The 22359-nt window shown below is 40.4% G+C and overlaps 1 protein-coding gene across 1 annotated transcript in view; it reads left to right on the forward strand.

Moving 5' to 3' along the window:
• Nucleotides 1-2633: 2633 nt before the first annotated feature.
• Nucleotides 2634-22359, forward strand: part of PITX3 (paired like homeodomain 3) — a gene marked incomplete at both ends in the record, with an annotated part of 29441 nt that continues 9715 nt past the window's right edge. Inside the window, 2 exons of the mRNA XM_083364269.1 lie at nucleotides 2634-2739; nucleotides 8178-8377. Of these exons, the coding sequence (XP_083220395.1) occupies nucleotides 2634-2739; nucleotides 8178-8377 (306 nt within the window). The remainder of the gene's footprint in view (nucleotides 2740-8177; nucleotides 8378-22359) is intronic.

A 22359-nucleotide genomic window follows, 5' to 3' on the forward strand; every position in this document is an offset into this window, starting at 1 on the left:
TCCCCCACATTCCTCTGGTCTGGAATGTGCAAGGAAAAACAAGTGAGTGTTTTGGTTCCCAAGAATAATATAAATCATCACATGGTTTAATTAGATATAACAGTACAAAGTATTTTGTACCTAAGATATTTTTTAAAAATTATGATAGTAATGTGTAATGATGAAATACCTTCAGATGTTTCAAGTCAGGAATTCTATTAAGGAACAACCATCAGGTATGGTATGATTCTGACTGATTTTATAAATGAAAGGAAAACAGGAAAAAGAAATACTTCAGCACTGCCAAGCTCTCAAAGATTACTTCTAAAAGTTGAAGGAGTGATGCATTAAATATGGAAATACAGGTAGTCTTTGATTTACAGCAATTCACTTAGTGACCATTTAAAGTTACAATGGCACTGAAAAAAGTAAATTATGCCTTTTTTCATACAACCCCTGCAGCAGTTGCAGTGTCCCAGGGTCATGTGATCAAGTTTTGCAACCGTTTGACAAGCAAAGTCAATGGGGGAGCCAGATTAACTTTACAACTGTGTTATTAACAACTGCTGTGATTAACTCAACAACTGTGGCAAGAAAGGTCATAAATTGGGGCAAAACTCACTTAGCAACCAAAATTTTGGACTCAATTGTAGTCATAAGTCGAGGACTACCTGTATTATTTCTTGGGGAAGGCAGTATGTTACTTTTGTAGATCATTTATAATCTCTACTAAGTGCTAGCCTCAAATTTAATGAGCAGATTCATATATGATATAAAAGTAAGTGCCTTCCAAAATTTATTTATGGGATTTCTTTTAATCCCATTTTATTGTTTTATAAGTAAATTAGATGGTGAATTTACCTAAAACTCCTTCTCTATTTTCCCCACAACAACCTTGTGAGGTGGGTTGCTCTGACAGGGAGTGACTGGCCCAAGATCACCCAGCTGGCTTTCATGCCTTAGGTGAGACTAGAACTCATGGTTTTCTAGTTTTTAGACCAATTTAAAATCAGTTGTCCAACAAAGCACAGCTTCAAAAAGCTGAATTCAATAATTGTCCATAACAATCTAGAAAAGAATGGGAATATAAAGAAGCAGTTATTACACATAATCATACTGTAAAATCTCTGAGGCATGACTTATACATTACAATCTTCCTAAACAAATATATGCAACCAGTGAGAAACTACATCAAAATCTAATGTGTTAAATCCAAAAATGAGATAAGAGAACATTACACCATACTCTGATTTTTCACTTTTTTAAATATACAAATTATTTCTAAGGAAAAAATTAAGTTTGAAGTAGTTCTTATTACACAATGAAAGGGAAAAAATTGACTTAAGTGGAAGGCTAGATGGCTAATTCTGAGCACACACATACATATAGTGGTGCTTAAAAGTTTGTGAATCTGTCTGAACTTTAAATATTTCATCATAAATATGACCTAAACTGTGATCTGTTCTCCACACAAATCCTAAAATTAGAAAAAAGATAATTAAACAAATGAGTCAAAAATATACTTGTTCATTTATTGTGTATGGCAAAAGTAAAAATTTGCTGGATAAGCCTTTAGTGAAGTGAAGTAGCAAAACTTAATTACTTTTTGCTAGGAGGTTTTTAGGGCTATACCAAGTAACTCTTTAGCAGGTGAAAGAGAAAACTTTAGATCTGAGGATTGCATTGTCAGTGTCAGAGGAGAGAAAACTGCTCTTTGCAGATGCAGTCACATGCAAATAATTATAATGACTATGATCATTTTGTAAAAAAATGGTAAGAAATTTAATTTGCTGCTTCTTAGAGAAGGGACTTAATAAATTCAAAGACAGCAAAGTTACACACATCTCTATATTTAGTCCAATAAATTAATGCACTGTATGTTTCTCCATAATTGGAATCAAAAGCCCTCACAATAGCAAGAACCATTGGTGGGCTCTGCTTCATGTACAAAATGCATGAAAAGGTATCATGGAATACACTGATTCCTATATAGACCTAAGGCTCTTTGTGCATATGTTTGCACATACATGAACATTGAGTGTGTGTACTTGACTATGCATATATGTATTCAAATCTCAAATCATAGTTTGCTCTCTGTGGAAAGTGCATATTGTTTTAAAGTTTTTCTCTAAGCTGCATCATTTCCCTCAGATAATAAGCTTTTGTGTGCGTGAGAGAGAGAGTCAAAGGCAGAGAAAACTTTTCAATATCCATTGTTTTAAAATATGTATAGAGATAATTTTAATATATTTCATATTAAAAATGAAGAGAAAAATAATTGTAAGATACTGGTAAGATTCACAACAAGCATTTCTACCAATTGAATGATATGACTGCTCTAATCTTTTGAGAATACAGAAATAAATTACTCTAAAAGTAGACAATTTTATGCCCCTTATTTTAAAAATGGCTAAAAACTTTACATGATATGTTAGCCTGCAAATCTATGTACAGTGTGTATATATACAGGATTGAGCCTCACTGTGAAAACCCTTTTTGGAGTAAACATGTTAATTTAATCATGCTGTTGGTCTCAGCTGTAAACACCTGAACATAAGTCTCAGTGAACTAATTTACCTCCAGGCAAGCATATCTCTCCCTTCACACTTCCCCTTATATCTCTTCAGTTCTTCTCCTGTACCTGTGCCTGGCAGATGGAGTTCAACTTGCTCACTGGCCCAGAAGCTCAGAGCCCCCCTCTTTCCCTCTCAGAATCTGGGACACCTCAACATGCACACAGGCACAAGGGGCAAGCAAGTGGTAAGTAGGAGAGCCTTCCTTTCTTATTTTAAGGGGGATTTCCTTAAATAATAGAAACAATGTGTTTGTATTTTTTTAGCATTTAGTATTGAAAAATTCTAAAAATGAAGGTTTAATAGACTATATAAATTCAGTTATCAAAATTAACTGAAATCTCAATATTTTTTAACTTTGTACTTGGTGCTGGAAATGGGATCAAACTGAGGATTTGCAGATGCCACGAGAGATGTCCTGTGTCAGTGTCTATTGTCCCCACTTTAAAATGGCCCATCTCCAATAGGCAGAAGAGTCCCCGATTCAATGTGTGAAATCTTCCTATTTGCCTTCATTCCAAGGGGGAAAAATAGTAATCTAATCATCCACCCCAACTCATCAGTTGTCTCTCTTAATTGCTTTTTGAAATGCCAGGAGGATGAGTGCTGATCTCAACTCAGATGGAGCACCGTTGCTTAGGAGAAGGGCAACAACAGAAAATGGTCTCCCTTTCAGCTTTGCTGTCAGACTTTTACTCCATGCTGATTGTGATCTTATTCATGCTATGGTTTTTCAAACTGTCGGATCCATACTAACAACATAAATTCAAAAGTTGCATGAAAAAGATAATGAGATACCATTTAAACTGGCTATTTTGGTAAGATAAACACTTTTAAATTTTATCATCAAATAAAAAGTGGTTTGCTGAAGCCAGATGAAATCTTCAAGTGTTTATAATATTATATAACAAAATACAAGTGGCACTTTGACACTGAAACACTGAATGTGGGTCTGAGATGCCCTGGAAAAGGGCATGTTCCCCTGCTTTCAGTATATAAAATAGGGCCTGATTATTTGAGGGACTGACTATTTCTGATAGTTTCTGCCCATATGGAAAGTTCAGTCAGAGTTGATGCACTTTACAACCTTTAAACAATGCTATCTACCCAAGACATATATTTATTCATTCACAGCAAATTATATTCCCTGGAGGTCTAAGAAGCTCCCACCCAAGAATAGAATAGAATAATATCTTTATTGTCACTTTGAATGTACACTAATCGGCATACATTAAAATGAAATTTCATTGCATACAGCTCTCAAAGGGTCATGACCTCCAATATACATATTGACGCATTCCATCACCAGAGAGCGAGGATAGATAGATCTATCACGTGCCCAACGGCCAGATCATTAACATCTGGAGAGCCGTAGAGACAGGCACCTATAGACGCTGGTTTGTACTTTGAAAACGTCAGCAGTTGCTGAAGAAAGCTCAGTGTAAAATAAAAATTTCATCCCGGAGATCAACATTTTAACAGTTTCTTATAGACCATGAAGTGGGTGTTTGGGGTCGCTAACAATGCTTTGAGCTCTAAACACATAGCTCTTATAAGCAGCATCCTGAGTACCAGGGAGTGAGCTTACTATGATCTTCTCAGCTATCCTTACCATTCTCTGTAGGGACTTTATATCTGAGGCACGGCTGCCACCAAACCCAACAGTGATGCAGTTTATTAAAATGCTCTCAATCGTGCCTCTGTAAAAAGTGGCCAGAACAGAAGGAGAAAGATGTGCTCTCCTCATCCAACACAGGAAATGCAAATGCTGGTTTGCACGCTTCACTAAGGATGATGTGTTGAGAGACCAATTGAGATTGTTAATTATCTGCACCCCCACTATACTTAATACTGTTGACCACCTCTACAGTTGCATCCTTGATACTGAGTGGAGTATGAGTATGCCAACTTTTTCTAAAATCTACAATGATCTAGAATGATCTAATGAAATTCTGGAAAATTTTAAAAATGTGGCTATTTGCCTAGGTTGTGGGGTGGGATGGCTGTGAAGCCCCACCAGAGCCTCCCCCCCATATATGCAATATGATAGTGTGAATGCTTCATAAATTTCCTTTACTGTATTGTTTTTCTGTTTTTAAATTGTAAATCATGCAGAGTCATTCTGGAGTTAAGTGACACCCCAATCCCAATCCAAACTAATAAACAAATAAGAAATCTGTTCATGGGACACCTGTGATCTGTTATCAGACTTCACACTTACTGGGCTTAAACATGAATCACAGTTCCCTGACCAGTTAGCCTTTAATCTAAGTGTCAGAGGTTTGGCAGAAAACTCCCAACAGAATAATTCCAAAAGATTATACAACTAATGTATAATCTTTATTGCAACAGAATGAAATCTTAACCCACTCAGGAATGTCTGCAGGGTAAGAGTGTGTGCTTGTGTGTTTGTCAAGAGCGTCAAAATAGTGGATGTGACTGGGTGATTGAAATCCTGTCCATTTTTTATGTGCATTGCGTATATCACATGCTCATACAAAGGGGTGATACATTGCTTCAGTTGTGTCTGACCTGTGGATGTCATTGGTAATAAAACAATGCAAAACCTTTATATATCTATACCTCAACGTTTAGAGTTTTTTTCTTTCTGCCTTTCTAAATTAAAAAATACTTGAGGTTGTGTTTGATGCTTTGGGAGGCTAGAATATGTTTATGTAATTATCCTCTCTCTAGCCCTAAAACACACTGGATTTTCCCTTACCAGTTTTACCTCTGTCCATGATGTCAGATTACCTTTTTGTATTATGGTTGGGTGCATAGCCAGCCAGATGTTATTCCAGCTGAAAAACCCAACAAAGCAAAACACCAGAGACATTGCAATCTCTAATGTAAATTTTATTAGATGTTAGCAAACCGGTAACATAGAAAGAAAGCTAGCTCTGAAACTATGGTGGGAAACAGATAATTAAAAGAGCAAAACTTTTCCTCCCCTCAGGTCACATTGTCCAATTCAGGTCAGTTCAGGTCACATTGTCCAATTAATTTTCCAGCAATTGTTATGAGAAGAAACTTCAGTTCATCAAAACATCTTCTCAGTGGCTTTCAGCTCTCATGCTGATAGGGAGCACCTGTGAATTTCACACTCTCCCCCCCTTCCCGTAACTGTTGGCAAGCTAGAAGCACTATGGTGGTCCTAAAGGCAGTAAAGATCATAGCCTGACATGGGCATTTTTGTCCACCTATTAAGTCCTTCCTAACCACCTGGAATCAGCAGATGTTCTTATTTAATTATATTAAAGATATTGTCGCAGGATGTAAGCTGTTCCAAATAAAGTTATATTATCATTATTATGACTAATCTTCAGTTCGATTCACAGTCTGGGACTTAACAGTTCAAGTCCTGACCTAGGATCTAAGAGCTGTTAAGGTAGTGTCTGATTATAGGCAGCTCTGAGTAGAATGTTGTTTTTTTTGCAAAGACAGTATATTCATGTCTAATAAGTTCAAAATTTTCATGTGTCTAGGTAGCCCTTTGGCCATTGCTCCAAGGGCTCCTATTACTATTGGTACAACCATTATTTCTTCCTCCACAGTTGCTCAACTTCAGTTCTTAAATCATGATAGTTTGTTATTTTTTCTAGCTATTTCTCTTTAATTTGTGCATCACCTGGTATTGCAATATCAATGAACCAAACTTTTTTCTTTTCCACAGTAGTGATGTCAGGCGTGTTGTGGGACAGATATCTGTCTCTCTGGATCCGAAAACCCCACAGGATCTTGACTTGCTAATTTTCACAAACTTAAGTCAATTTGGTGTTCCCAGTAATTTTTGCCATATCATCACCATCATTACTATTACCATTATTGTTGCTATTAAATTTGATTCACCGTCTGAGACTGGTAATTATTATTATTGATCATCACATAGATGTTCAGACTGGATTTGGCATTTTTGTCTAGCTATCAAGTCCTTACCAAGGAGCTGGGATAGATAGATCTGGATATTTGATGGTGTTACAGATATCATCACAGGATGGAAGCTGTTCAAGTAAAGCCACCTTTTGCAATTGACTGGTGGTGAATTTGTCAATGCTGAAGGTGTTCAAGTGGTGCTCTGTTGTTTTGGGATTGCACCTAAGGCGCCTATTACTATTGGTACCACCAACCTTGCTTGCCTTTGCCACAGTTGTTTTTTTATTATCATTATCATTATTATTTTCAATTCTATTCACAGTCTGGACCTGGTAAAAACTTAACAGTTCAAGTCCTAACCAAGGACCCAAGAGCTGTTAAGGTAGCATTTGAGTATATAGGCAGTTCTGGGTAGGGTAGTTTTTTGCAAAGTCAAGATATTCAGTTCTAATAAGTTCAGATGATGATGATGAAGAAGAAGAAGAACAGGCTTGGATGCAGAGACATTTGGTTTTATACTATTATTGAGATCAATTATATAATCAATTTGTTTCTTTGAGTAAAAGTTAATTATAAGAAGAGACCTGTCCAAAATAGCAGTGGTGCTAATTCACAACTTTGAGTTCCTAAATGTAAATAATAAATACCTTGAAATACCAACAAAGAGGTTTTATATCTATCAGATAAAGAAGTGTTTGCCTCTGGATGAAGCAGTATTTATATAATGCTTTTTTTCCAGCATGAAACTGGTTGTGTTTTTAAATTTTTATTTTGGGGCTGTGCTCACAGCTATCTTGTATCTCGAGATCTATAAGGCTGGCAGCTTATAATGGCCCAAGTGAACAACAAAACAATATTTAGAGTAAAAAATGAAGCTACTATTCTGCAGATGTTTCATTTTTAAAAAATCTCAATAGTTTTCAAATTCTGGGTTGGAAGGTGTGGCATATTGTCAGCTCTCCCAGGTAAGCCAACTAGAAATGCTAATTCTACTTTATTATAGGGCTACAATAACAGAATCTTGAAAGTCTGAAGATACAAACTTCCCACTGCCACTTTTAATCCTCTGATCCATTAGGGTGGATCCTTCCTAGGCTGCTTTCTCTGACTCTTAAAACCAGTGGGGCTCTTGGCTCTTATCTGATTTCTTCCTGCTCAGCAACTCTTCCCCTTATCCCCAAAGGTCATCTAATATTCCATTACACGTATGATTCTTCTCCCTGTGTTTATTTAAAGCAAAAAGAAAAAATACCCACTTCCTCTCATATGAGACATTCAGAAAAATCAGGAATCAGAAAAGATTCAATATATTCAGGAACATGTAATTACTTCTGATGGATATATTTTTCCTGATTGCATGATTGTTAAAGAAAAAATATTTTTTCAAATCATGAAACGCCAGTGGATCTAGGCTGCCTAGTCCTACACAATCCACAATGTTTAATCACTAATGTTCCTCAAATTGGGTTTGACCTGTCAAAAGCATATATGATCACTAAGAAATAGAAGAATTTAGAACAAGAAATGAAAGAGAGAGTCACTGTTCTGCATTGCCACCATGTTTATCTTTGTGATAAACCATATATGGGCAGCGGCATACCTGCAGTATTGTCTTCAGCTCAAACAAATGATTTGTGTATGTGTTGAGCATATCACTTTCACTGGTAGGAATGTTTAGGTAAGAAAAAATATTGTCTTGAGCTACTGTGAAGATCTGTGATGGATTCCTTGGTTTTGCTTCCATAAACACAGAAAAGTCACAGCAGAATCAAACTGATGATACCACTCCTGAGAATGGCTCCCTGAGAAAGAAGCAACGTAGGCAGAGAACTCATTTTACCAGCCAGCAACTCCAGGAGCTGGAAGCCACTTTTCAAAGGAATCGGTATCCAGACATGAGTACCCGAGAGGAGATTGCTGTCTGGACCAACTTGACAGAAGCCAGAGTTCGGGTACAATTATTTTCTTTTTAATTTCCTTGAAAATGACCAGAATCTGAAGAAGAAGGCTGAATAAAAGCCAGATAGCAGAATAAGCCTGTGCATGTGACTATATCTGTATGCCTTCCTCCCTTTTGACAAAGTAGGGCAATTAAAGTTTATCTAAAAAATATATTCCTAAGATTTTAATGAAGCATCATATCATACACTTTTAAAAAACAGGGACATTGTCACAATTACTGTTATAGTGAACTCAGTTAGAAAATGTAGCTAGGGAAATTCCTTTCTCCAAAATACAAATAAAAGAATTTTCTATAAAGTGTGGCTTTTTTCAAATAATAATTTTTTGAAGTTTAAAAAGTCAAAGATAATTAACATAAACTAAGAAAAAATAAAATAAATGCAGAGAGAAAAAAAGGAAAAAAAGATATATGAAATGACTTCTCCCTTCTAGACAAATACAAACAAATTTAGTAACTTATCACCTTCCCTAAGATTTCAATCAATAGTCTCTTCATCCCTTATCTCATCTTTTCTCTCTCCCCATTTTTTGTGAGGTAGCAACAATTACTTTGGAGCTGTGGTTCCCAAACTCTTCAGTTCCTTGACCCCTTCATGAAGTTACAGATTGTTTATCAACTCCCAAACATTATATTGCAATAATTTAAAATACTAATAGTATTGTGAATAATAATAAGCAGATCAACATCAATTTATAATACGAAATAAAGTATTCATAGAAATGGAACTAGAACTGCAAAAGTCTACCCAAGGCAAAGAAATCAAAGCCTTGCCAGAAGTAACTAAAACTATAGAGGCAAACCAGGGGGAGTTGGTAATAGAGGAAGCCAGTATAGCTGTAGAATTGTTTTCATTAGAAACCAGGCACGCTCTCCTCCACTTCCAAAATAAAGAAGCCATCTAACTAAAGAAGTCGAAGAATTAAAAAAAGAATTACTGAGCACCTAGAACAACACAAAAACAATAGAATAAGGTTGCCTGCATTTAAACTTGTTTCAAAGAAACAGCTGGCACAAGCATTAAAAGACAGAATGGGTCAGCTTGCTGTGGCCAACTCACCTCAGCCCTCTTGCCATGACCAACTTGCCACAGGACAATTCTCTGTGGTCAATTTGCCGTGGGACAACTCACTGGTCAATTCAACAGATAGAAAAGTACAAAAGTTAAATTAATTTTTTTTATTGAAAAGTTTTATCATACATTTTATCTTTAACAAACCCCCCTACCCCTCCCCTATCCCTCCCTCCTTACCCCTCCCCCCCTCCCCCCCCGACTTCCCAGAGCTAAGTACAAGGTATAAAAGACAAAAAAAAAAGAATCATAAACAACCATATGCTAACAACCGTAAACTCTAAAATCTAACACTCTCTAGCTCATATAGGATAACTACAAACACTATTAATATAAAATATATAAAAAAAGAGAAAAAAAAGGAGAAAAGAAGGGAAGGCTTATTCAAATGCTACATGAAACTTTTTAGTCCCATATTTGTTCTGGATATACTCAATCCATTTGTCCCATATTTGTTCTGGATATACTCAATCCATTCCTCTTAACAGTTTAATAGCCTCCTTAGACTTCACATCCTCTGGATTCAAAATCAAAGCCTTTTCTTTTTCCTTTATTTCATTCTCCAATTCTTTCCTCCTAGCTTCCACAGCACATCTATGTTTATTATTCATATATATCAACACCCCTCTCATATAGGCCTTGCTAGCATCCCAAACCATGTCCATAGAGGTGCCCTTATTCATATTAATTTCTAAAAAAAAAAAAACCCTTCATCCGCTGTTTACATTCTTCCACATTTCTCTAGTTTCTAAACAAATTCTCATTTACGCGCCACGAGCGCCTATCTCTATTCTCCTTATTAATCTCTAGCCAAACTGGGCTATAATCAAAAATAGTTCTTGCACATATCTTCACCTTCTTAATCCTAAAAGAGTCATTAGTCAACAAAATAAAATCGATCCGGAAAAAAGATTGATGTCTGTCAGAAAAAAAAAAGAAAAAAAAAGTATAATCCTTTTCATGCGAATGTCTTTCACGCCAAATATCTCACAGTTCCAAGTCATCCTTCATTTCAAAAAAGGATTTAGGCAGTCTAACATGACTTGGGACGCGCTTAAAAGCTCCAGCCTTGTCCATCTGTACATCCAAAACACCATTCCAATCCCCCATAAAAATAAAAAATTTATAATCCAACTGGGTATACTTTGTACGAAATAAACTAAAAAAGTCAGCTTGTTGTTGATTAGGAGCATATAATCCAACTAAAAGCATCTTTTTACCTTCTAGCAACAACTCTATCATAACGTATCTTCCATGCTTATCTGCTTCAATTAAGTCCGCTGTTAAAGCACTTTTAACATAAACAACCACTCCATTAATATTGAAAAACTTTCTTCCTCTTCTGTGATGAATTTAATCCATTAGCGTTCCAAGTTAAAAATTTTGCCATGCATATCATCCCAAAGCTCTTGGAGCACTGCTTAAATAGGACTATCTTTTTTAGGCCGTACTCCTCCCACTGCTTGGCTGTGAGTACATTTTGGAAATTCCATAGACTTTTGCTGACCTTATTCTTTTATTTTTTTTTGATCGTTTTAAAGCAGCACGCGTCTCCCTCTGCTCTCTAGAATCATCCAAAGAAGTTGTGGCTTGATCTCCTCCAGCACCATTCTCCTCTGCCTGTCCATCTTCAGCCTCTTGGTGTTCTCCTTCTCCAGATCCCTTTGCAGCTTCCAGAAGTGATAGTGGGGTTGCTTTTAAAACGTTATTATAAAAATCACGCGCCTGCATCACAGTGGCCAAACGGTGCCTTTTACCTTCATGCATCACCATCAACCCAACTGGAATCTCCCATCTGAACCTTATATCTCGTTGCTTGAGCTCTTGCACTAAAAATGTAAAATCCTTCCTTCTCCTTAAAATCTTTGGAGGAATTTCTTTTAGAACCAAAACTTCTTGATCAGCAATCACAACTTTAGTACCATAGGCAGCTTGAATAACTTCATCTCTAATTTCCCTCTTTGCAAAATAAACCACCACATCTCTAGGTAATTTTCTCTGTCTAGCAATCCATGAATTCACACGAAACACTTTATCCATGCCTCCCTTTATTTCAGATGCTGGCTGACTCAATACTACTTCCAGAGCCTCAGAAATCAGCTGCTTTAGGTCTTCCTTAATATTCTCTTTTAAACCTCTGATTCTAACAGCATACTGCATCTGGAAATATTGAGCAAGACTCAGTTCTCTGTCCATTTTGTCTCTTAAATCTTCATTCTCCAGTACTTTTGCTTCTAATATGGCATTCTTTTGAGTCAAATCTTCCACTTTTTCATCCAAATCTTCCACACATTCAGCCACTCTATACACTGAAGACAAAATGTCTACCTTCATCACTCTGAACTTCTCTTCCATCCTCTCTTCTATTCTCTCCTCCAATTTCTCCAATTTCTCCTCCATCTTTGCAAATTTATCACCCATTGTTTCCAGAATTACCTGGGCATATTTTTCAAGAGCATCTTGTAAATCCTTCGGTGTCAATACATCAGGAAGAAGCAACGCTTGCAATGATGACTGTTGCATCGGAGAAGTTCCAGCACTCCAAAGAGCTTTTGGGGGAGATTTAGCCGCCATCTTTACTTTCACTTACTACGCACTTTCACTTTTAAATTTATAAAATCCATTAAGCTAGAAAGCAGCAATAAAAGTCCTCTTCACCTTTTCCTCCTGTACCGCTCTGCCTGCTCCTTTTATTCCATGGTCTTTCCTTCTGGCAGGGGTGGTCGCAAACGCCTGGCTCCGCTCCAGAAATCGCGGAGCAGAGACGCTGGCCAGCTGGGAGCAACCCAGGCTACGGGGGAGTTCGATCCTTCAGCCGCCCAAGCTCTAAGCTCAGGCGGCCCCGGAGAACTCAACCCCTACCTGAGGGCTCACCCCCTCCTCTTCTCCCGAGGAGGGGGCTTCAAATCCACCCGAACAGCTGATCGGCGCTGTTTCGGGTGGAAATAACACAGCTGAGCCGCGAGCAGCCCGCAAGGGCTGTCTCCGGCGCCGCGCCGCCACCGGAAGTGCAAAAGTTAAATTAATTTTAATGGAACCATAACCAATAATAATAAAGTCAATCCAGAAATTAGAATAAGAATTGGAATAATTTTGACAAAAATATGGTCACCAATAATAAAAGTAACTGAATGAAATGATTAATAGAGCATTGAATTGTCCTGCAGCGAGTTGTCCTGAGGTGACTTGGCTGTGATCAGTTGTCCTGTGGCAAGTTGGCCATGGTGAATTGGCCGTGATGAATTGTCTAGACCCCTAAAAGATGCCAAAACTGTAATATCAAATATAAGGACTAGCTCACTACAAGAAACAAACCAACTAATGTACAGTACAGCTGCAGTTATAAGCCAATACCTGGGATGCAAAATCAACAAAGAAGAAAAAAAGAGTGCACTATCAAAATGGAAGATGAGTGTCATGGTTCTGACAAATGAAACTCTTCAAAGAACTTTGAGGCATCATTTACCTTAAAGATTCTTTATTCGAGAAGCATAGCATTGGCACGTACATGGTCAAAGCCAAAATCTGAATTCCTTTCCCCTTAGCACACAGTATCAAACACAATTCCCTCCTCTAATTAACAATCACATTCTCCAATTAGTTTGAAATGCAGGCTTTCCCTCCAGTTCTCCAACCCGCCATTTATTATCATCTCTTATTTCAAAAGCCCTGAGTTCACACACTACTGTATTATAATATTGTTATGTCTAACTAACTCCCATTACATTCCTCCTCCTCCTCCCCCCCGTATCATCTAATTCTAAGAGTAAAGCATAAGAAAGAAAAAGGCTGCATCTCCATATGTTGTCAAAGCAAGAACATCCAATGTTAGCAACATTGACATCCGGCCCCCCTTACAAAATGGACAGATCCAGTAGCGTAAACAAAAGCATGTGTTAGGGACAGTCTCTCAGTTTGTTAGGGTGTTTCTTATAGAAACTTATGATCAGTCTGTCGGCTTTCACATCACTAGATTTCACCCAAGTGGCTTCAGATAGCGAGTATCCCTTCTATTGTACTCGGTACTGCAATTTCCCTTTAAAAATTCTAGAATCAAGAATACATTTTACTTCATAGTGAATCTGACCTGCCACTATGAGGGGCCCTGGGGACTTCTTAGGGGGAGGTATTAAAGTGGAACCCCGAAAAGGTTTCAGCAAGCTGCAATGGAAGACAGGGTGAACTCTCCCTAAAAGCCTACAGAGTTTCAATTCTACTGTGACCGGGTTGATGATCCTTACAATGGGGAAAGGCCCCAAGAATATTGGCCCTTATTTCTTACTGGGTAATTTGAGGCGTAAATATTTAGTCAACAGATAAACCTTTTCCCTAACTTGGAATGTTCTTTGGGGAGCCCTCTTTTTATCTGCCTGCTTTTTATAGGTTTTGGAAGTCTTTTTTAAAGCAGTTTCTGTGGTTTTTCAAACTTCTTCCCACTCCCTCATCTTTTGATCAAGTGTCTGGGAAGCGGAGGGCACCTGAGGGTATTCAGGTATTGAGCTGAACTCTTTTCCTGTAGCTACTCTGAAAGGTGTGTAGCTCGTGCTGCTGCGAACAGAATTATTATAAGCCACCTCTGGGAAAGGGAGGAGGTTGGTTCAGTTTGTTGGTATGAAACATAACATCTGAGATATTGCTCCACCATCTTATTGGTAGATGGATGAAAAACATGATAAGCCTTGAGATGATCCAATTAATTTAAGAAAACTCCTCCAAAACTTCGCGTCTGAAATTATTCATGTAGAGGTGCCATGCAGCCGGTAGATATGTTTCAGGAATAATTTAGTCAGTCATTGGGCAGATGGGAATCCTTTGTAGGCGATGAAATGAGCCTGCTTCGAAAACAGGTCTATCACAGTCCAGATGACAGTATTTCCTCTACTTTCAGGTAGGTCTACTATAAAGTCCATAGCTATTTCTTCCCATTGTTGAGGTTACCGGCTGCAGTAACCCAGGGGGTTTCCCTGGAATATTTTCATGGTGGCACATACAGTACAACTCCTGACATAGTTTTCCACATCCCGTTTTAACCCCGGCCACCAAAACTGCCAGCAGATGAGATGTAGAGTTTTTAAATATCCAAAGTGTCTAACCTGTTTTACGTCATGGCTATGTTTGAGAGCGTTAAGGTGGAGGGCTTCAGGCAAATACAGTTTCCCCACCCCCTCTTTTAAGCCAAACCATCCCTGCATGTTAGGGATGTTTGATTGTCTTTGAACCATTCATTGGTGAGGAGTTCTTTTTTTATTTTTTTGCCCCAGGGTCATCAGGATTAGGGGCCCTGCAAGGCATGAGTTGAGTAGCAGTTTGTGGATTGGCGATGATTGCCTCGTTAACCTCTTTGCATTCATTTTTGTACTGGGGCAGTCTGGATAGAGCATCATCTAGGAAGTTTTTTCCTCCCAGTTTGTACTTTAAAGTGAAGTTAAAATGGTTGAAGTACTGTGCCCACCACACTTGTTTGGGGACAATTTGCAGGGAGTTTTCAGTGCTTCTAGTCCATATTTCAAAAGGCACCTTGCTTCCTTCTAGATGGTGTCGCCAGTTTAATGTGGTTGTTAGCTGCGAAGTTGTGTCCGACCCATCGCGACCCCATGGACAATGTTCCTTCAGGCCTTCCTGTCCTCTATCTTCATCTGGAGTCCATTTAAGCTCACACCTACTGCTTCAGCCAGTTTAATAGAGCCCACCTAATTGCGAACGTCTCCATCTCCTTTCACTTTCAGTAATTTGTTTCGAGGTGTAGGCGCAGGGTTGCAAAGCTCCACTTTGGTTCTTTTGCAGCAATACAGCTCTGACGGCCACGTCGCTGGTGTCGGCTTGAATTACAAAGGGCTCCTCTGGACAGGGGTGCTTTAGGCCCAGCTCTACAGCAAATAGTCTTTTTAGATTCTCAAAAGCGGTTTGACAGCCCATAATCCATGCTAGTGGTTGGCCCAGTTGTGGTTTCCCTGCTCCTTTGCCTGTTTTGAGTAGTTCTATAAGGGGTAGGGCAATTTCAGCAAAGGAGGGGATGAACTGACGGTAGAAGTTGGCAAAATCTAGGGAGCTTTGGAGCTGTTTGTGAGTCTTTGGGGGCTGCCATTCAATTACAGCTTTCACCTTGGCTGGGTCCATTTCAAAGCCCTCGTTGGAAATTCTATAGCCAAGATAATCTAATCGGGTCTGGTGAAATTCACATTTTGACACTTTCACATAAAGCTTGGCATTCAATAGTTTCTTTAACACTTCTCTCACTAGCTTTATATGATTAGTCATATTTGTGCTGTATATCAGGATGTCACCCCTTTGTATAAATGATCATGTAGGACCTCATTAATCAACTGCATGAATATGGCTGGGGCCCCCTGTGGTCCAAATGGCATGACTTTGGACTGATAGCTCCCCATGGGGCAGTTGAAGGTAGTTTTCCACTCATCTCCCTCCTTTATTCTCACCCGGTAATATGCTTCTCTCGGGTCTAATTTAGTGAAGACACTCCCCTTAGCCAGGTGGATTACTAAGTCCTTCAGGAGGGGGAGGGGATATTTATTTTCCACACTCACAGCATTGAGACCCTTATAGTTAATGCAGAGATGAAGAGACCCATCTTTTTTTCTTTAAACAACACAGGGGCCCCCACTGCAGACTTGGCCCATTCAATGAATCCCCTCACTAGATTTTTATCCATGTATCACTGCATCTCCTCCATTTCAAGGGGGAACACAGCATACATTCTTGGTTGTGGGAGTTTGGCTCCTGGCAATAGAGCAATCATTGGGTCAGTGAGGAGGCAGGGCATCGCATTTTTTCTCACTAAATGCCTCAGCTAGGTCCTGGTACTCGCTGGGGATGAGTGGCTCACCTGGTGACAGTGAGGCAGCCATGTGCATTCACTCATTAGGTGGGCTAAATTTTCCTGTAACATCTGTTGAATCCAATGGGGGGCTTGGTCCCTATAGGTAATCTCACAGTTCTCATTCCTTTCTCCTACCAGATAAATGGCTTCTATTTGTCCAACTAAGCTAATCCTAGGATCACAGCCTATGAGTTTTGCAGGTAGTGAGAAAGGTGGGATGTGTCAGCTCAGCATCAGGTCATTCTCTCTTTCATCGTCATTGTCGAAAGAGGGTAGAGCGGGGGTGGCTCCAGTCTGAGTCCCACCGTCATCCTGTGTGGGAGATGTGATTTGGGTAACGGATTCCTGTGTGATCCAGTTGGATTTGTCTCTTGTTGGCTGCTGGGCAGGTTTCTTTCTCACTGCTGGTCCTGGTCTGTTCTGCTGTTGTGGGTAGGGAATTGGGCAGTTCGCTGCTCGATGTCCCTGCTGTCCACATCAGAAGCACTTGATTGGAGGGCCTGCAGGTCACCTGGGTCTTTCAGCAGTCGTAGCAATTGGAATTTTTTTGGGGGGTGCCATTTGGGTTGCTCTGGCTTCGGTAGATACATGCCTGAGAGAGGTGATCATCTAGCCCCTCCCTGAAGTGATGGACTATAGACTGCTCAGGCCATCTCTCCATCCGACTGGCTAACTTGCAAAACTCTCACATGTACTCCAGGGCAGGCCTGCCAGCTTGTTTTATCTTATGGATTTCTGCTTTGAGGGCAATGAATGGGTTCTCAAATCTTTCAGTCCTAGGAGGAAGAGGTGTTGGTCCTCCATTGCAGGGGCTTGTTTATTATGTAAATTGTTCAACCATTCAGATGCCTCTCCCTGTAAGCTGTACGCAAACACATAGACCATATGGCTGGATCTGGGTAGAGATAGACCCAGTGGTTCAAATGAGAGTGCACTTGGTTGAGAAAAAAAATCAGCTTCTCTGGGTTCCCATCGAAGGTTGCTCTGAAAGATGGAGCAATCATTTCCTGCTGGGCCCCCCACTGTGGCTGTTGCACCCAAGTTGCTGCTGGCCCAACCTTGGCTGGTGATACAATGGCTGCTTGGCTCCCCACTGTGGTTGTTGCACCCCCAGTTGTTGCTGGCACCACCGTGGCTGCTGCTGCTGCATGCCCAGGGGTTGCACGTTTGGGGGCTATGGCCACTCCCCCTGCTGTGGTTGCAATAGCAGCAGTTGTGGCACTTGAGTTGCCTGAGTTTTTCCAAAGATTGCTGTCTGGGTGCAGGGCTGCTGTTGGTCAGCAGGGAGTTGTGGTGCCCTCTGCTGCTGTAGGCCCCTCAATGGTTGCTGGATGGGTGGGGGTAGCTGCCATCACCTCTGCTGTTGGTCTGCCAGGGGCTGTATTATCTTCAATTGCTGTAGGCCCCCCTGCAGCCTCAGAGGAGGTTGTTGCTGGATCTCCCTCATATGCAGGCCCCCTCAGCGGTTGCTGTACGTTCAGGGGTGGCAACCAACCTCCTTGCTGCAGTCATCCTCCAACCAGTTGCTGATCTCCTGGCTTCTGTACCACCCCAAGCTGTTGCAAGGCCTCTATTAGCTGCTGCAAGCTTAGAGATTGCTGACCTTTTACCTGCAGGGGCTGCCATACTCTCCATGGGCTGCATGGGCCCAGACTGGGTGATTGATATGCACACTGGTCTGGGGATTGGTTGTCCTGGCAACTGTCCAGGCCCTCACATCATCAGTGGCAGTTGGGGCTTCTGAAGGGGCGGGGACTGAAGCCGTCTCTGTGGGGCTGGAGGCCCTGGTGGGGGGGGTCTGCAGGGACAAGAAGACTACTTGATCTGCGAAGGAGGTGCTGGGTGTTCCTCTTGGCAGGGGTTGATGGCTGCCTTGTCGATCATCTTTATCATTGGCGTATGAGGAATGGAAAGGTTGCTCTCTGCTTCTCATTTCTAGCCCCTCAAGTTTTTCCACCAGCTTCTCCACTGTCTGACTACTAGCTGCAGACAGGTACTTCCACTCACTTGAGTCCTCAGTGGCAGACGACCTAGTAGCTCTCCCCAGCTGGGAGACTTGAAAAAGCTCCTTTTCCACTGGTGTGCTGGCTGTTGCTCCCCCCCTCCGGGGTAGCAGCTTGTGCTGGGGTACTGGCTTCATGCATTTCCTCTTTGATAAAATTTTCCACAAATCTTTGTCTGCTTATCCCTTGATTCTAGGGATAGCGACTGGGCTCAGGACCCCTAGATAGTTAGGAAAGTTGGAGATTTTGGCTTAATGTCATTGTTCCGATAGATGAAACTCTTCAAAGAACTTTGAAGCATTGTTTACCTTAAAGCAGATGTGTCAAACACAAGGCCCGGGGGCCAGATCCGGCCTGCGAAGTGGTTTCATGCAGCCCGCAAAGCCATCCTGGAAACAGTGAGGGAACGGCCCCCACTGCCTTGGCCCTGGCCCAGAGACCCTCCTTCTGCCAGAGACCCTCAGATCTGTCCCACTCCTGCCCAGGCCCCCATAGACACCCTTGATGCGAATGATGTAGAGCTGGCCATGCCCACCCAGTAGGCCATACACACTCTAGCCACATCCACCCAGTAGGCAATGCCCACCCAGACCATACCCACCCAGCCCCCTGAGGGCAACCGCAATGCTGATGCGGCCCTCAATGAAATTGAGTTTGACACCCCTGCCTTAAAGAAACTGTATTCAAGAAGTATAGAATCAGCACGTACATGGTCAAAGCCAAAATCTGAATTCCCCTCCCCTTAGCACATAGTATCAAACACAAGTCCCTCCTTTAATTAACAGTCATAAATCACATTCTCCAATTATTTTGAAATGCAGCTTTTCCCTCCAGTTCTCCAACCCACCATTTCTTATCATCTCTTATTTCAAAAGCCCTGAGTTCATACACTATTATAATATTGTTATGTCTAACTAACTCCCATCACATTCCTCTCCCCCCCACTCCGTATCATCTAATTCTAAGAGTAAAGCATAAGAAAGACAAAGACTGCATCTCCATATGTTGTCAAAGCAAGAACATCTGATGTTAAGAGCGTTGACAATGAGATCATATGCCAGTAAGCTAGGGGAAATGAAACAAAAGAAGCTGAAGAACAAGAAGACTAAAGAATACCTAATAAGGAAGTACTAGTTAAAAACAAGGAAGAACAAAGAAGCACTGGAAATAATAAATAGGCAAATAACAATTATAGCCAAAAAGATCAGCAGAAACAAAGCTTAAATTGCAAATTATAGGCAGAATCTCCAATTCCAATCCAATCAGAAATGTTTCTACCAATCCATCAATGGAGAGACTGGAATGAATCAGTCAGCACCTGAGAAGAAGAAAAACAGTGCAGTTTTGGTCAAAGATGAGGGATAACTCAAAGAAATATAACAAAAATTCACCTTGGTAAAAGAGGTGATTAAGAATAATAAAAAAGACAAAATGAAAGAACTTGTAATAACAGCAGAAATGGTGGAGAAAAGGGCAAGGAAGATCAAGAACTGATCAGCAACAGATGAAGTGTGGGGGTTTTGGTTGAAACATATGAATAGTCTTCACCCAGGCATTATGAAACAGTTGAACAACATACTGCAAGAAGGTGAAATTGAAGAGTGGCTAACATCTGAAAAACGTACAAATTCTACCTGATAACGAAAGATCCACCAAAAGGAGAAATTACATGCCAGTTACCTGCTTACCAACAACTTTCAAATGGTGTGGTAGCTGATGCAGTTCAACTGCATCTAGTTGAAAAAAACTCTTTTCATCTGAGCAGAAAGGAACCACCCAAACAGCAGAAGAAAAAACCAACTCCTAATTGACAAGATGATTCTGGAAAACTGCAAGAGAAGGAAGACAAACTTTAGTATATCATGGATAGATTAAAAGAAGGCATTCACCTTCCTGCCACATGTTTGGATAATCAGGTGCCTAAAAATAACAGGAGTCAGTAGAAACATTGAAAGCTTTGTGAAAAGATCAATGGCACAATGGAAGATATGACTGCTGATCAATGGTGATAGATTGGAAAAGGTTAATATCGAGAGAGGAATCTTTCAAGGCGACTCACTTTCACCACTACTGTTTGTCACTGCACTGATTTCTTTGTCAAAAATACTGAATAACTCAGGCTATGGCTATTGAACATAAAAATTTTTGCCAAGCTGTCCTGCCTCCTTTACATGGATGATCTGAAGCTGTATGGAAAAATATTATCTGAAACAGAATCGTTGCTCAACATTATCCGTATATACAGCCAAGATATTGCAAAGGAGTTTACACTGAACAAAAGTACTGTGCTTACCATCGAATGGAGAAAAATAGTGAAAACTGAAGGAATCAAAATGCCCTATGGAAATAACATCAAGAGTCTGGATGAATATGAATACTACAAATATCTGGGCATTCTTCAACCTGACAACATCAAGCACACTGAACTCAAGAAAAAGATTAGAAGTGAATACATCAAGAGACTGAGGGAGATCTTAAAGTCCAAACTCAGTGGAGGAAATACCATCAAGGGAATTAAAACCTGGGCAATTCCAGTCATTAGATACACAGCTGGAATAGTGGACTGGACTCAAACATAACTAAAAGTCATGGACAGGAAAATTAGAAAAATAATGACAATGAATCATGCCCTCCATCCTCAGAGCAACATTGATAAACCATACCTACCAAGGAAAATGGGAGCACAATGTTGCAAATACATCAGATGGTTGAAAAAGAAAATAAAGCATTGGAAGAATATCTGGAGGACAGTGCAGAAGATGAACTGGAACTAGTACACAAGGAAGGCTTACTTGAATGCTGGTGAGGCCAAAATGGCTTACAAGAAGGACCAAATGAAGAACAGAAAAGAGGCATGGGAAGATAAAGTATTACATGACCAGTACATTAAAAAACAGATAAAGCTGATAACAAGACCTGGCAATGGTAAAAGCATTACCGTTGATTAGCTGCTGCAAGATCACATAGACTGTGTCAATGCTGCAAACATTGACATGTTTTTCCACTGACAATATAAGAGGCAGCCTTTTGCTTTAACTGTTTGGTTTTGAATCACTAAAGCGCGGAAGGAATGCAACCCGGATGTTTTGACAAGATAAGGGATAGCTGCTTCAGAAGGAAAGTGAAACTTTTTGTGTTAAATTAATTGGTAAATCTGATTCATGACTTGTAAATAAGGGAAATTCTGTATGATGTGGTGTGTCAAGGGGAGGAGAATTTAATTTAATTTAATTTTAATAATTTAATTTGTATACCGCCCTTCTCCCGAAGGACTCAGGGCGGTGAACAGGGCAATACATAATAAAAAACAGGATACAAAAATTAAAAAGTGATTAAACAAGTATGCCCGTAATAATTAATACATATTAAAAGTTAAAACTAATTTATAAAAAACCCAACCCCATCCCATCAGACCAGGCCAGCTTGTTCAAAAAAGAAGGTTTTGAGATCGCGCCGGAAGGAGCGAAGGTCGGGGGCCATCCGGAGCTCGACCAGCAAGCGGTTCCATAGGTCTGGTGCGCCCACAGAGAACGCTCTCCCCCTGGGGGCCACCAATCGGCATTCTTTGATCGGAGGCACCCTGAGGAGGCCCTCTCAGATTCTGGCATCCATCCATGAGTGCCGATGCTCCGTTCTGCTCATTATAGACCTTTTTTAGAATAAATAATCATGCAGTGCTCTTTGATGTGTCTTTTTAATTGGAACCATGACATCATGCCAGAATCTTCTTTCTTTCAAACATCCTGGGAGTCCTGAGCCCTCACCCCTGTCTCTAATCAGGGAAATGAGCAAAGATTCAGGGAAGAATCTCAACCATGGGAAGAGAAAGCCTGGCTGCTGGCGAAATGTCAGAGGAGGGAGCAATAGACGGCTTGCTTTGGGAAGATTAGTTTGGGCAGATCTCCAACCCTCAGCAGCTATGTGAGCCTATCTGGTTGTCAGGCTGGAACCACTCCAGTGGAGACTACAGATGCCTTGAGATTGCACTGCCAGAGTCCCCAAAAGCAGAAAAGTGGAGAGCTGCCAGACCATCTGCCACTGAGAATTTGGGTGAGTGGAAA

This window comes from Vipera ursinii, assembly GCF_947247035.1.
Source record: "Vipera ursinii genome assembly, chromosome: 5".
Classification (NCBI taxonomy): domain Eukaryota; kingdom Metazoa; phylum Chordata; class Lepidosauria; order Squamata; family Viperidae; genus Vipera; species Vipera ursinii.